We start from the raw sequence: 14,032 nt of genomic DNA, 5'->3' as shown, positions 1-14,032 counted from the left end.
CAGTCTTAATGTTATATGAACACAAAACTTATATTTGATTAGAATGATTTTGATAGAATAGATTATTATTGGACGAGGTTACAGAAAAGAGAAAATGCGGGAAAATAGTTAAACAGAAAAAGAGAAAAAATAGTAAAACAATAAGGAATAGAGAATGATGGGGTGTTAGAATATAACAATAGAGAAAAATGGGCAAAAAAAAAAAAAATAGAGAAAAATGGATCAATAAGAAATAAAGAACAGAGAAAATTAAAGAATATAGAAATGAAAACCCCCCAATTTGGACGCTCAGTTAATGTTCGCGTTTTTCTCTTGCTAAGGTTGTATCTGCTCTTTTAATTATAATAGTTAATTGCTCTTTGTATATTGATACATTATTCTTGTAAGACTCAGTGTGGAGAATCGACCTTTCTTCATTATGTGACCTGAATGCTTCAAGGATTACAAGAGAATGTTTACAACATGACAACATGTATGTATTTGGAATCCCTTGTGGGTTTTTTTTTTATCTAAAAATTTGGGATATCAGTTTTTCTTAAATATATAGATTTGTTTATCTTGCTAGTTCATGTATTTGGTTGAGTTATGTCTGACAGAATATGTGCGTGTTTGGCATTTATTTCGTCAATGATTTTAAACACAGATTGTGTACTGACAATCAATTCACGTACACACTCAACACATACAATGTAGCACAATCTATCTAAGGCCAAAACATTGTGTTCTGGTTCCTGCCCCCTACCTACCATATGTTTCATTTCATTTGAAATTTGTATTTTCACGTTTGCTTTGTGTATACAGTAGGAACTTTGTTACTAGTTCTACAACAGTACTTACTTTTCATAAAGTTTATTGTTATGTGCAGGGGGCAAGATACAGTTTGGTGATATGTGTGAGCTTATGGTACTATATAAAGTTTAGGATTTAGATGAATCAGTATCAAAAGTGTTCGAAGTAACGACGATTCGAAGCAAAAATTTTATCGTAAGAGAAAATAAGAGTTTCTGCGAACAACCAATCCTATTTCTGTGTTTATCTTGTTTAAAGCCAATTGAACTTAAGATTAGAAATATATTGACAGGTCTACATAGTACTGGGTACCCACGTTACACAAGAGTCCTTACAAACATTGTTATATTGACAGGTCTACATAGTACTGGGTACCCATGTTACACAAGAGTCCCTACAAACATTGTTATATTGACAGGTCTACATAGTACTGGGAACCCACGTTACACAAGAGTCCCTACAAACATTGTTATATTGACAGGTCTACATAGTACTGGGAACCCACGTTACACAAGAGTCCCTACAAACATTGTTATATTGATAGGTCTACATAGTACTGGGTACACTCGTTACACAAGAGTCCTCACTAACATTGTTATATTGACAGGTCTACATAGTACTGGTTACCCATGTTACACAAGAGTCCTCACAAACATTGTTATATTGACAGGTCTACATAGTACTGGGTACCCACGTTACACAAGAGTCCGTACAAACATTGATATATTGACAGGTCTACATAGTACTGGTTACCCATGTTACACAAGAGTCCTCACAAACATTGTTATATTGACAGGTCTACATAGTACTGGTTACCCATGTTACACAAGAGTCCTCACAAACATTGTTATATTGACAGGTCTACATAGTACTGGGTACCCATGTTACACAAGAGTCCATACAAACATTGTTATATTGACAGGTCTACATAGTACTGGGTACCCACGTTACACAAGAGTCCGTACAAACACTGTTATATTGATAGGTCTACATAGTACTGGGTACCCATGTTACACAAGAGTTCTTACAAACATTGCTATATTGATAGGTCTACATAGTACTGGGTACACTCGTTACACAAGAGTCCTCACTAACATTGTTATATTGACAGGTCTACATAGTACTGGTTACCCATGTTACACAAGAGTCCTCACAAACATTGTTATATTGACAGGTCTACATAGTACTGGGTACCCATGTTACACAAGAGTCCTCACAAACATTGTTATATTGACAGGTCTACATATTACTGAGTACCCATGTTACACAAGAGTCCATATAAACATTGTTATATTGACAGGTCTACATAGTACTGGGTACCCACGTTACACAAGAGTCCTTACAAACATTGTTATATTGACAGGTCTACATAGTACTGGTTACCCATGTTACACAAGAGTCCTCACAAACATTGTTATATTGACAGGTCTACATAGTACTGGTTACCCATGTTACACAAGAGTCCTCACAAACATTGTTATATTGACAGGTCTACATAGTACTGGGTACCCATGTTACACAAGAGTCCATACAAACATTGTTATATTGACAGGTCTACATAGTACTGGGTACCCATGTTACACAAGAGTCCGTACAAACACTGTTATATTGATAGGTCTACATAGTACTGGGTACCCATGTTACACAAGAGTTCTTACAAACATTGCTATATTGATAGGTCTACATAGTACTGGGTACACTCGTTACACAAGAGTCCTCACTAACATTGTTATATTGACAGGTCTACATAGTACTGGTTACCCATGTTACACAAGAGTCCTCACAAACATTGTTATATTGACAGGTCTACATAGTACTGGGTACCCACGTTACACAAGAGTCCGTACAAACATTGTTATATTGACAGGTCTACATAGTACTGGGTACCCACGTTACACAAGAGTCCCTACAAACATTGTTATATTGACAGGTCTACATAGTACTGGGAACCCACGTTACACAAGAGTCCTTACAAACATTGTTATATTGAGAGGTCTACATAGTACTGGGTACCCACGTTACACAAGAGTCCCTACAAACATTGTTATATTGACAGGTCTATATAGTACTGGGTAACCATGTTACACAAGAGTCCTTACAAACATTGTTATATTGACAGGTCTACAAAGTACTGGTTACCCATGTTACACAAGAGTCCTCACAAACATTGTTATATTGACAGGTCTACATAGTACTGGGTACCCATGTTACACAAGAGTCCTCACAAACATTGTTATATTGACAGGTCTACATAGTACTGAGTACCCATGTTACACAAGAGTCCATATAAACATTGTTATATTGACAGGTCTACATAGTACTGGGTACCCACGTTACACAAGAGTCCTTACAAACATTGTTATATTGACAGGTCTACATAGCACTGGGTACCCATGTTACACAAGAGTCCTTACAAACATTGTTATATTGATAGGTCTACATAGTACTGGGTACCCATGTTACACAAGAGTCCATACAAACATTGTTATATTGACAGGTCTACATAGTACTGGGTACCCATGTTACACAAGAGTCCTTACAAACATTGTTATATTGACAGGTCTACATAGTACTGGGTACCCATGTTACACAAGAGTCCTCACAAACATTGTTACATTGACAGGTCTACATAGTACTTGGTACCCATGTTACACAAGAGTCCTCACAAACATTGTTATATTGATAGGTCTACATAGTACTGGGTACCCATGTTACACAAGAGTCCTTACAAACATTTTTATATAGACAGGTCTACATAGTACTGGGTACCCATGTTACACAAGAGTCCTTACAAACATTGTTATATTGACAGGTCTACATAGTACTGGGTACCCACGTTACACAAGAGACCGTACAAACATTGATATATTGACAGGTCTAAATAGTACTGGGTACCCATGTTACACAAGAGTCCTTCCTTACAAACATTGTTATATTGACAGGTCTACATAGTACTTGGTACCCATGTTACACAAGAGTCCTCACAAACATTGTTATATTGATAGGTCTACATAGTACTGGGTACCCATGTTACACAAGAGTCCTTACTAACATTGTTATATTGACAGGTCTACATAGTACTGGGTACCCACGTTACACAAGAGTCCGTACAAACATTGTTAAATTGACAGGTCTACATAGTACTGGGTACCCACGTTACACAAGAGTCCCTACAAACATTGTTATATTGACAGGTCTACATAGTACTGGGAACCCACGTTACACAAGAGTCCTTACAAACATTGTTATATTGAGAGATCTACATAGTACTGGGTACCCACGTTACACAAGAGTCCCTACAAACATTGTTATATTGACAGGTCTATATAGTACTGGGTACCCATGTTACACAAGAGTCCTTACAAACATTGTTATATTGACAGGTCTACATAGTACTGGGAACCCACGTTACACAAGAGTCCTTACAAACATTGTTATATTGAGAGGTCTACATAGTACTGGGTACCCACGTTACACAAGAGTCCCTACAAACATTGTTATATTGACAGGTCTATATAGTACTGGGTACCCATGTTACACAAGAGTCCTTACAAACATTGTTATATTGACAGGTCTACATAGTACTGGTTACCCATGTTACACAAGAGTCCTCACAAACATTGTTATATTGACAGGTCTACATAATACTGGGTACCCATGTTACACAAGAGTCCTCACAAACATTGTTATATTGACAGGTCTACATAGTACTGGGTACCCATGTTACACAAGAGTCCATATAAACATTGTTATATTGACAGGTCTACATAGTACTGGGTACCCACGTTACACAAGAGTCCTTACAAACATTGTTATATTGACAGGTCTACATAGTACTGGGTACCCATATTACTCAAGAGTCCTTACTAACATTGTTATATTGACAGGTCTACATAGTACTGGGTACCCATGTTACACAAGAGCCCTTACAAACATTGCTATATTGACAGGTCTACATAGTACTGGGTACCCATGTAAAAAAGAGTCCTTACAAACATTGTTATATTGACAGGTCTACATAGTACTGGGTACCCATGTTACACAAGAGTCCGTACAAACATTGTTATATTGACAGGTCTACATAGTACTGGGTACCCATGTTACACAAGAGTCCTTACAAACATTTTTATATTGACAGGTCTACATAGTACTGGGTACCCATGTTACACAAGAGTCCGTACAAACATTGTTATATTGACAGGTCTACATAGTACTGGGTACCCATGTTACACAAGTTAGAGTCCGTACAAACATTGTTATATTGACAGGTCTACATAGCACTGGGTACCCATGTTACACAAGAGTCCTTACAAACATTGTTATATTGATAGGTCTACATAGTACTGGGTACCCATGTTACACAAGAGTCCATACAAACATTGTTATATTGACAGGTCTACATAGTACTGGGTACCCATGTTACACAAGAGTCCTTACAAACATTGTTATATTGACAGGTCTACATAGTACTGGGTACCCATGTTACACAAGAGTCCTCACAAACATTGTTACATTGACAGGTCTACATAGTACTTGGTACCCATGTTACACAAGAGTCCTCACAAACATTGTTATATTGATAGGTCTACATAGTACTGGGTACCCATGTTACACAAGAGTCCTTACAAACATTTTTATATAGACAGGTCTACATAGTACTGGGTACCCATGTTACACAAGAGTCCTTACAAACATTGTTATATTGACAGGTCTACATAGTACTGGGTACCCACGTTACACAAGAGACCGTACAAACATTGATATATTGACAGGTCTAAATAGTACTGGGTACCCATGTTACACAAGAGTCCTTCCTTACAAACATTGTTATATTGACAGGTCTACATAGTACTTGGTACCCATGTTACACAAGAGTCCTCACAAACATTGTTATATTGATAGGTCTACATAGTACTGGGTACCCATGTTACACAAGAGTCCTTACTAACATTGTTATATTGACAGGTCTACATAGTACTGGGTACCCACGTTACACAAGAGTCCGTACAAACATTGTTAAATTGACAGGTCTACATAGTACTGGGTACCCACGTTACACAAGAGTCCCTACAAACATTGTTATATTGACAGGTCTACATAGTACTGGGAACCCACGTTACACAAGAGTCCTTACAAACATTGTTATATTGAGAGATCTACATAGTACTGGGTACCCACGTTACACAAGAGTCCCTACAAACATTGTTATATTGACAGGTCTATATAGTACTGGGTACCCATGTTACACAAGAGTCCTTACAAACATTGTTATATTGACAGGTCTACATAGTACTGGGAACCCACGTTACACAAGAGTCCTTACAAACATTGTTATATTGAGAGGTCTACATAGTACTGGGTACCCACGTTACACAAGAGTCCCTACAAACATTGTTATATTGACAGGTCTATATAGTACTGGGTACCCATGTTACACAAGAGTCCTTACAAACATTGTTATATTGACAGGTCTACATAGTACTGGTTACCCATGTTACACAAGAGTCCTCACAAACATTGTTATATTGACAGGTCTACATAATACTGGGTACCCATGTTACACAAGAGTCCTCACAAACATTGTTATATTGACAGGTCTACATAGTACTGGGTACCCATGTTACACAAGAGTCCATATAAACATTGTTATATTGACAGGTCTACATAGTACTGGGTACCCACGTTACACAAGAGTCCTTACAAACATTGTTATATTGACAGGTCTACATAGTACTGGGTACCCATATTACTCAAGAGTCCTTACTAACATTGTTATATTGACAGGTCTACATAGTACTGGGTACCCATGTTACACAAGAGCCCTTACAAAGATTGTTATATTGACAGGTCTACATAGTACTGGGTACCCATGTAAAAAAGAGTCCTTACAAACATTGTTATATTGACAGGTCTACATAGTACTGGGTACCCATGTTACACAAGAGTCCGTACAAACATTGTTATATTGACAGGTCTACATAGTACTGGGTACCCATGTTACACAAGAGTCCTTACAAACATTTTTATATTGACAGGTCTACATAGTACTGGGTACCCATGTTACACAAGAGTCCGTACAAACATTGTTATATTGACAGGTCTACATAGTACTGGGTACCCATGTTACACAAGTTAGAGTCCGTACAAACATTGTTATATTGACAGGTCTACATAGCACTGGGTACCCATGTTACACAAGAGTCCTTACAAACATTGTTATATTGATAGGTCTACATAGTACTGGGTACCCATGTTACACAAGAGTCCATACAAACATTGTTATATTGACAGGTCTACATAGTACTGGGTACCCATGTTACACAAGAGTCCGTACAAACATTGTTATATTGACAGGTCTACATAGTACTGGGTACCCATGTTACACAAGAGTCCGTACAAACATTGTTATATTGATAGGTCTACATAGTACTGGGTACCCATGTTACACAAGAGTCCGTACAAACATTGTTATATTGACAGGTCTACATAGTACTGGGTACCCATGTTACACAAGAGTCCTTACAAACATTTTTATATTGACAGGTCTACATAGTACTGGGTACCTATGTTACACAAGAGTCCGTACAAACATTGTTATATTGACAGGTCTACATAGTACTGGGTACCCATGTTACACAAGTTAGAGTCCGTACAAACATTGTTATATTGACAGGTCTACATAGCACTGGGTACCCATGTTACACAAGAGTCCTTACAAACATTGTTATATTGATAGGTCTACATAGTACTGGGTACCCATGTTACACAAGAGTCCATACAAACATTGTTATATTGACAGGTCTACATAGTACTGGGTACCCATGTTACACAAGAGTCCGTACAAACATTGTTATATTGACAGGTCTACATAGTACTGGGTACCCATGTTACACAAGAGTCCGTACAAACATTGTTATATTGATAGGTCTACATAGTACTGGGTACCCATGTTACACAAGAGTCCTTACAAACATTTTTATATTGACAGGTCTACATAGTACTGGGTACCCATGTTACACAAGAGTCCGTACAAACATTGTTATATTGACAGGTCTACATAGTACTTGGTACCGATGTTACACAAGAGTCCTCACAAACATTGTTATATTGATAGGTCTACATAGTACTGGGTACCCATGTTACACAAGAGTCCTTACAAACATTTTTATATAGACAGGTCTACATAGTACTGGGTACCCATGTTACACAAGAGTCCTTACAAACATTGTTATATTGACAGGTCTACATAGTACTGGGTACCCACGTTACACAAGAGTCCGTACAAACATTGATATATTGACAGGTCTAAATAGTACTGGGTACCCATGTTACACAAGAGTCCTTCCTTACAAACATTGTTATATTGACAGGTCTACATAGTACTGGTTACCCATGTTACACAAGAGTCCTCACAAACATTGTTATATTGACAGGTCTACATAGTACTGGTTACCAATGTTACACAAGAGTTCTCACAAACATTGTTATATTGACAGGTCTACATAGTACTGGGTACCCATGTTACACAAGAGTCCTTACTAACATTGTTATATTGACAGGTCTACATAGTACTGGGTACCCACGTTACACAAGAGTCCGTACAAACATTGTTATATTGAGAGGTCTACATAGTACTGGGTACCCACGTTACACAAGAGTCCCTACAAACATTGTTATATTGACAGGTCTATATAGTACTGGGTACCCATGTTACACAAGAGTCCTTACAAACATTGTTATATTGACAGGTCTACATAGTACTGGTTACCCATGTTACACAAGAGTCCTCACAAACAGTGTTATATTGACAGGTCTACATAGTACTGGGTACCCATGTTACACAAGAGTCCTCACAAACATTGTTATATTGACAGGTCTACATAGTACTGGGTACCCATGTTACACAAGAGTCCATATAAACATTGTTATATTGACAGGTCTACATAGTACTGGGTACCCACGTTACACAAGAGTCCTTACAAACATTGTTATATTGACAGGTCTACATAGTACTGGGTACCCATATTACTCAAGAGTCCTTACTAACATTGTTATATTGACAGGTCTACATAGTACTGGGTACCCATGTTACACAAGAGCCCTTACACACATTGTTATATTGACAGGTCTACATAGAACTGGGTACCCATGTTACACAAGAGTCCTTACAAACATTGTTATATTGACAGGTCTACATAGTACTGGGTACCCATGTTACACAAGAGTCCGTACAAACATTGTTATATTGACAGGTCTACATAGTACTGGGTACCCATGTTACACTAGAGTACTTACAAACATTGTTATATTGACAGGTCTACATAGTACTGGGTACCCATGTTACACAAGAGTCCGTACAAACATTGTTATATAGACAGGTCTACATAGTACTTGGTACCCATGTTACACAAGTTAGAGTCCGTACAAACATTGTTATATTGACAGGTCTACATAGCACTGGGTACCCATGTTACACAAGAGTCCTTACAAACATTGTTATATTGATAGGTCTACATAGTACTGGGTACCCATGTTACACAAGAGTCCATACAAACATTGTTATATTGACAGGTCTACATAGTACTGGGTACCCATGTTACACAAGAGTCCTTACAAACATTGTTATATTGACAGGTCTACATAGTACTGGGTACCCATGTTACACAAGAGTCCTCACAAACATTGTTACATTGACAGGTCTACATAGTACTTGGTACCCATGTTACACAAGAGTCCTCACAAACATTGTTATATTGATAGGTCTACATAGTACTGGGTACCCATGTTACACAAGAGTCCTTACAAACATTTTTATATAGACAGGTTTACATAGTACTGGGTACCCATGTTACACAAGAGTCCTTACAAACATTGTTATATTGACAGGTCTACATAGTACTGGGTACCCATGTTACACAAGAGTCCTTACAAACATTTTTATATTGACAGGTCTACATAGTACTGGGTACCCATGTTACACAAGAGTCCGTACAAACATTGTTATATTGACAGGTCTACATAGTACTGGGTACCCATGTTACACAAGTTAGAGTCCGTACAAACATTGTTATATTGACAGGTCTACATAGCACTGGGTACCCATGTTACACAAGAGTCCTTACAAACATTGTTATATTGATAGGTCTACATAGTACTGGGTACCCATGTTACACAAGAGTCCATACAAACATTGTTATATTGACAGGTCTACATAGTACTGGGTACCCATGTTACACAAGAGTCCTTACAAACATTGTTATATTGACAGGTCTACATAGTACTGGGTACCCATGTTACACAAGAGTCCTCACAAACATTGTTACATTGACAGGTCTACATAGTACTGGGTACCCATGTTACACAAGAGTCCTCACAAACATTGTTATATTGATAGGTCTACATAGTACTGGGTACCCATGTTACACAAGAGTCCTTACAAACATTTTTATATAGACAGGTCTACATAGTACTGGGTACCCATGTTACACAAGAGTCCTTACAAACATTGTTATATTGACAGGTCTACATAGTACTGGGTACCCACATTACACAAGAGTCCGTACAAACATTGATATATTGACAGGTCTAAATAGTACTGGGTACCCATGTTACACAAGATTCCTCCCTTACAAACATTGTTATATTGACAGGTCTACATAGTACTGGGTACCTTTGTTACACAAGAGTCCGTACAAGCATTGCTATATTGACAGGTCTACATAGTACTGGGTACCCATGTTACACAAGAGTCCTTCCTTACAAACATTGTTATATTGATAGGTCTACATAGTACTGGGTACGTATGTTACACAAGAGTCCGTACAAGCATTGCTATATTGACAGGTCTACATAGTACTGGGTACCGACGTTACACACGAGTCCGTACTAACATTGTTATATTGACAGGTCTACATAGTACTGGGTACCCACGTTACACAAGAGTCCGTACTAACATTGTTATATTGACAGGTATACATAGTACTGGGTACCCACGTTACACAAGAGTCCGTACAAACACTGTTATATTGATAGGTCTACATAGTACTGGGTACCCATATTACACAAGAGTCCTTACAAACATTGTTATATTAACAGGTCTATATAGTACTGGGTACCCACGTTACACAAGAGTCCGTACAAACATTGTTATATTGACAGGTCTACATAGTACTGGGTACCCATGTTACACAAGAGTCCGTACAAACATTGTTATATTGATAGGTCTACATAGTACTGGATACCCATGTTACACAAGAGTTCTTACAAACATTGTTATATTGATAGGTCTACATAGTACTGGGTAACCATGTTACACAAGAGACCTTACAAACATTATTATATTGACAGGTCTACATAGTACTGGATACCCATGTTACACAAGAGTCCGTACAAACATTGCTATATTGACAGGTCTACATAGTACTGGGTACCCATGTTACACAAGAGTCCTTACAAATTATTAACATCTTTTCAATGTGTCACAAAACTGAGCTTCAGAATTACTGTAAAAACCACCTCTATGTGTGATGTGAATTGGATATGGACTCTTACAAAATCCAAACTTTTGTAAAACGTTCATACATTCGCTATGAAAGGGCTTCTCAAGAAGAAGACTGAAAAATTGTTTTTTTGCTAAATCTTTTCTTTTATCGCTGTGGACTATATGTTGCTTGACTTCCTTTTCTTTCTGCAGTGACGCGTTTTGTTTTTCTTTCTTTTCTTTTTTTTTTTGGGGGGGGGGGGGTTATCTTTTTCGGTATACTAGTAATTTGCATTCGCATCTTGTATTTTATTTTTTTTTTTTTCGATATACTAGTAACTTGCATTCCCATCCTGTATTTTCGAAATCATTTATAAAAAAATTATCAATTCAAAAGTCGTGTCAAATATTTCATTTATCGTTGCTATTTTTAGAAAGAACGATTAGATATAGTTTTTGGAACTTATGTTTTGTAGTTTGTAACTATACCGAATATAAATAAAGCTTCCGTCTAATCACCTTGACATATACGCATATACCACACTGATTCAGATAACAAAAAGAAATCAGAAATTTGGTATCGCTCATTGCAGATTTATCCAAGGATTAGTATGATGTTTAATCTCTAGCTTGACCTTCCTATGTACATAAAGATGTTGTTCTTTCTTTAAAAAAACAAGATTTCCACAAATCTACACTTAATCTATTATATTTTAAAATTAATTTAGACACTTCTATATTCATTAATTTTGGCGGAGAGTTTACTCGAGGATCATTACCAGATTACCATAGACACTTGTTTGATGTCCCAACTGAATTTAAATGGATTTCATAAGAACTGCTTGTATTAATTTATCTTTCCGTTGAAACATGTTTGTTAGAAACCCAATATGTATGCTGTCATAATGACATTGGACGAGAAAGAAAAAAACGAAATGCAAACTATTCTTTTGGTGAAAGTAAAACCTCTCTGTACTTCCTTGCGATTCCATTTGTTATATGATGTACGTAATGCTCTACGACAAGAAAAAAAGGGTTACAATGGTTCACAGTTAATCGCCGTGTAGTATTTCACCGTGGTACGAGCAATTGAAAAAGGGGTCTATATATGCTTCATATGATGACATTAAGATTTTGAGTATCTGATCAATGTAAACATTTGTGTGTGTTTTTGACAATAGGTCAAATGGCAATTAATAGGTTAAAGAGGTTTATATTTGAAAGGTCATTAGTTCAATATTTTTGTATTGTCAAATATAACTCACCAAAGGAGTTGAAAATGTCCCTTCCGATAGTTTCCACACGTCCACCAGTCTCCCTTCCGATAGTTTTCACACGTCCACCTGTCTGGGTTCTTACAGGATCCCCATAAACAAAGGCTAAACTAAATAATAATATTATCCAAACATGCGTAAAGAACACCATATTTGTTACTACATAAGTATAATGTCCGAACGTAGATAATTTGTCACCTAAGATAAACCAATTGATAACCGAGTGGATAATTGGAGCACCTGCAACCTAAATGTCACGTGTGATATCACTCTAATTCGATCATTAATGTAATTGATCTTGGGAGAAATGCATATAAGGCGATGTTTTATAATGAAATAAAATAGATAAAATAATATTTGGGATATATTTCAATGAAACAGCATCCCAACGACAATAAAGACATAGACCCATACTATTGGTAAAAACTGCTTAAATCAAATTAGCAATACACCTTATGTAAGGGTATTCCGTTCCAAAAACTAACATGCGTATTTAAATAGTAATTTTCTACTTTAAAATACAAATAATTGAAACATTACCATTAAGGTTCTGTCTACCCTCTTGAAACTTCTGTTACCCGCGTAAAGCGACAAAGGCTATATAAATATGTTAAGATATTTTATATTTCATTCATGAATTTTTTCTGTTGATGGTAAGACATAAATATATGACGGGATCACTTCCCTTGAATAGTAGATACTTAGTCAGCCGTAAGCGGTTGAGCTAGCAAAGTACTACTGTAGCTCAGTCGTCAGAGCGCTGACTTGTCTTACAGAGGTCCCGGGTTCGGGTCCTGGAGGAGACAAAGTTATTTTGTATTGAGAATCATGCTGTCTGGTTACAAATATATAGACTTATTCTGAAATCAGCCAACTATTGTACAAATAACAGGGTCACAAATAAATGTTTGCTTTATTTGAACTTGTACAAATAAAGTCTCCTGTTACCCCTCTTTCATGTTGAGCAAGCGGGAATGTGGATATTTCTTTTTGCGTACCAGTTCATTTTGGGGTCCGTTTCGCGGTCCGCGTTTAAACTATGTCGATTTCTTTGAAAAATTAGAGACAATGATTTAGATTTTAACAACTAAAGTTTCAAGTGTTGGGTGTAAATTTCAGGATAAAAACAATATATATACATTGTCGGAAAATATAAAATTTATTTGTACTCACTGCGAAACAGGAGAAAAGCTCGGCGAGCCTCGCTTTTCGTCCTGTTTCTAAAGCTCATACAAATAAATTTTATATTTTCCGACAATGTACATATATTGTATATTTACTGGCTACTGACTTATACTGTCAATATACACAAAACTCTATGGCGAAATGAATGTTTAATGTTTCGTAAGTTATTGTTTGTTCTTTTGTTCTCTTTCTTTTGAACACGCATGATTTTATCTATCCATCTTCAACTTACGTTTCTTCCCCCTATCACAGCTTCCCCTTAATCCTATTTTTTCCATATGATTTGTTAAGCCTTCAAACCGCT

The 14,032-nt window shown here is 36.9% G+C and overlaps 1 protein-coding gene across 1 annotated transcript in view; it reads right to left on the bottom strand.

The window, feature by feature from the left end:
* Positions 1-12,719, bottom strand: part of LOC127729468 (uncharacterized) — a 28,733-nt gene extending 16,014 nt beyond the window's left edge. The window contains exon 1 of the mRNA XM_052237289.1: positions 12,535-12,719. Within this exon, the coding sequence (XP_052093249.1) occupies positions 12,535-12,694 (160 nt within the window). The 5' untranslated portion in view covers positions 12,695-12,719. The remainder of the gene's footprint in view (positions 1-12,534) is intronic.
* Between the last annotated feature and the right edge of the window lie 1,313 nt (positions 12,720-14,032).

The sequence above is a fragment of the Mytilus californianus genome, unplaced genomic scaffold (assembly GCF_021869535.1).
Source record: "Mytilus californianus isolate M0D057914Y unplaced genomic scaffold, xbMytCali1.0.p SCAF_2, whole genome shotgun sequence".
Taxonomy (NCBI): domain Eukaryota; kingdom Metazoa; phylum Mollusca; class Bivalvia; order Mytilida; family Mytilidae; genus Mytilus; species Mytilus californianus.
Note: the sequence above shows the minus strand (reverse complement) of the source record. Positions and strands in the feature narration are given on the sequence as shown.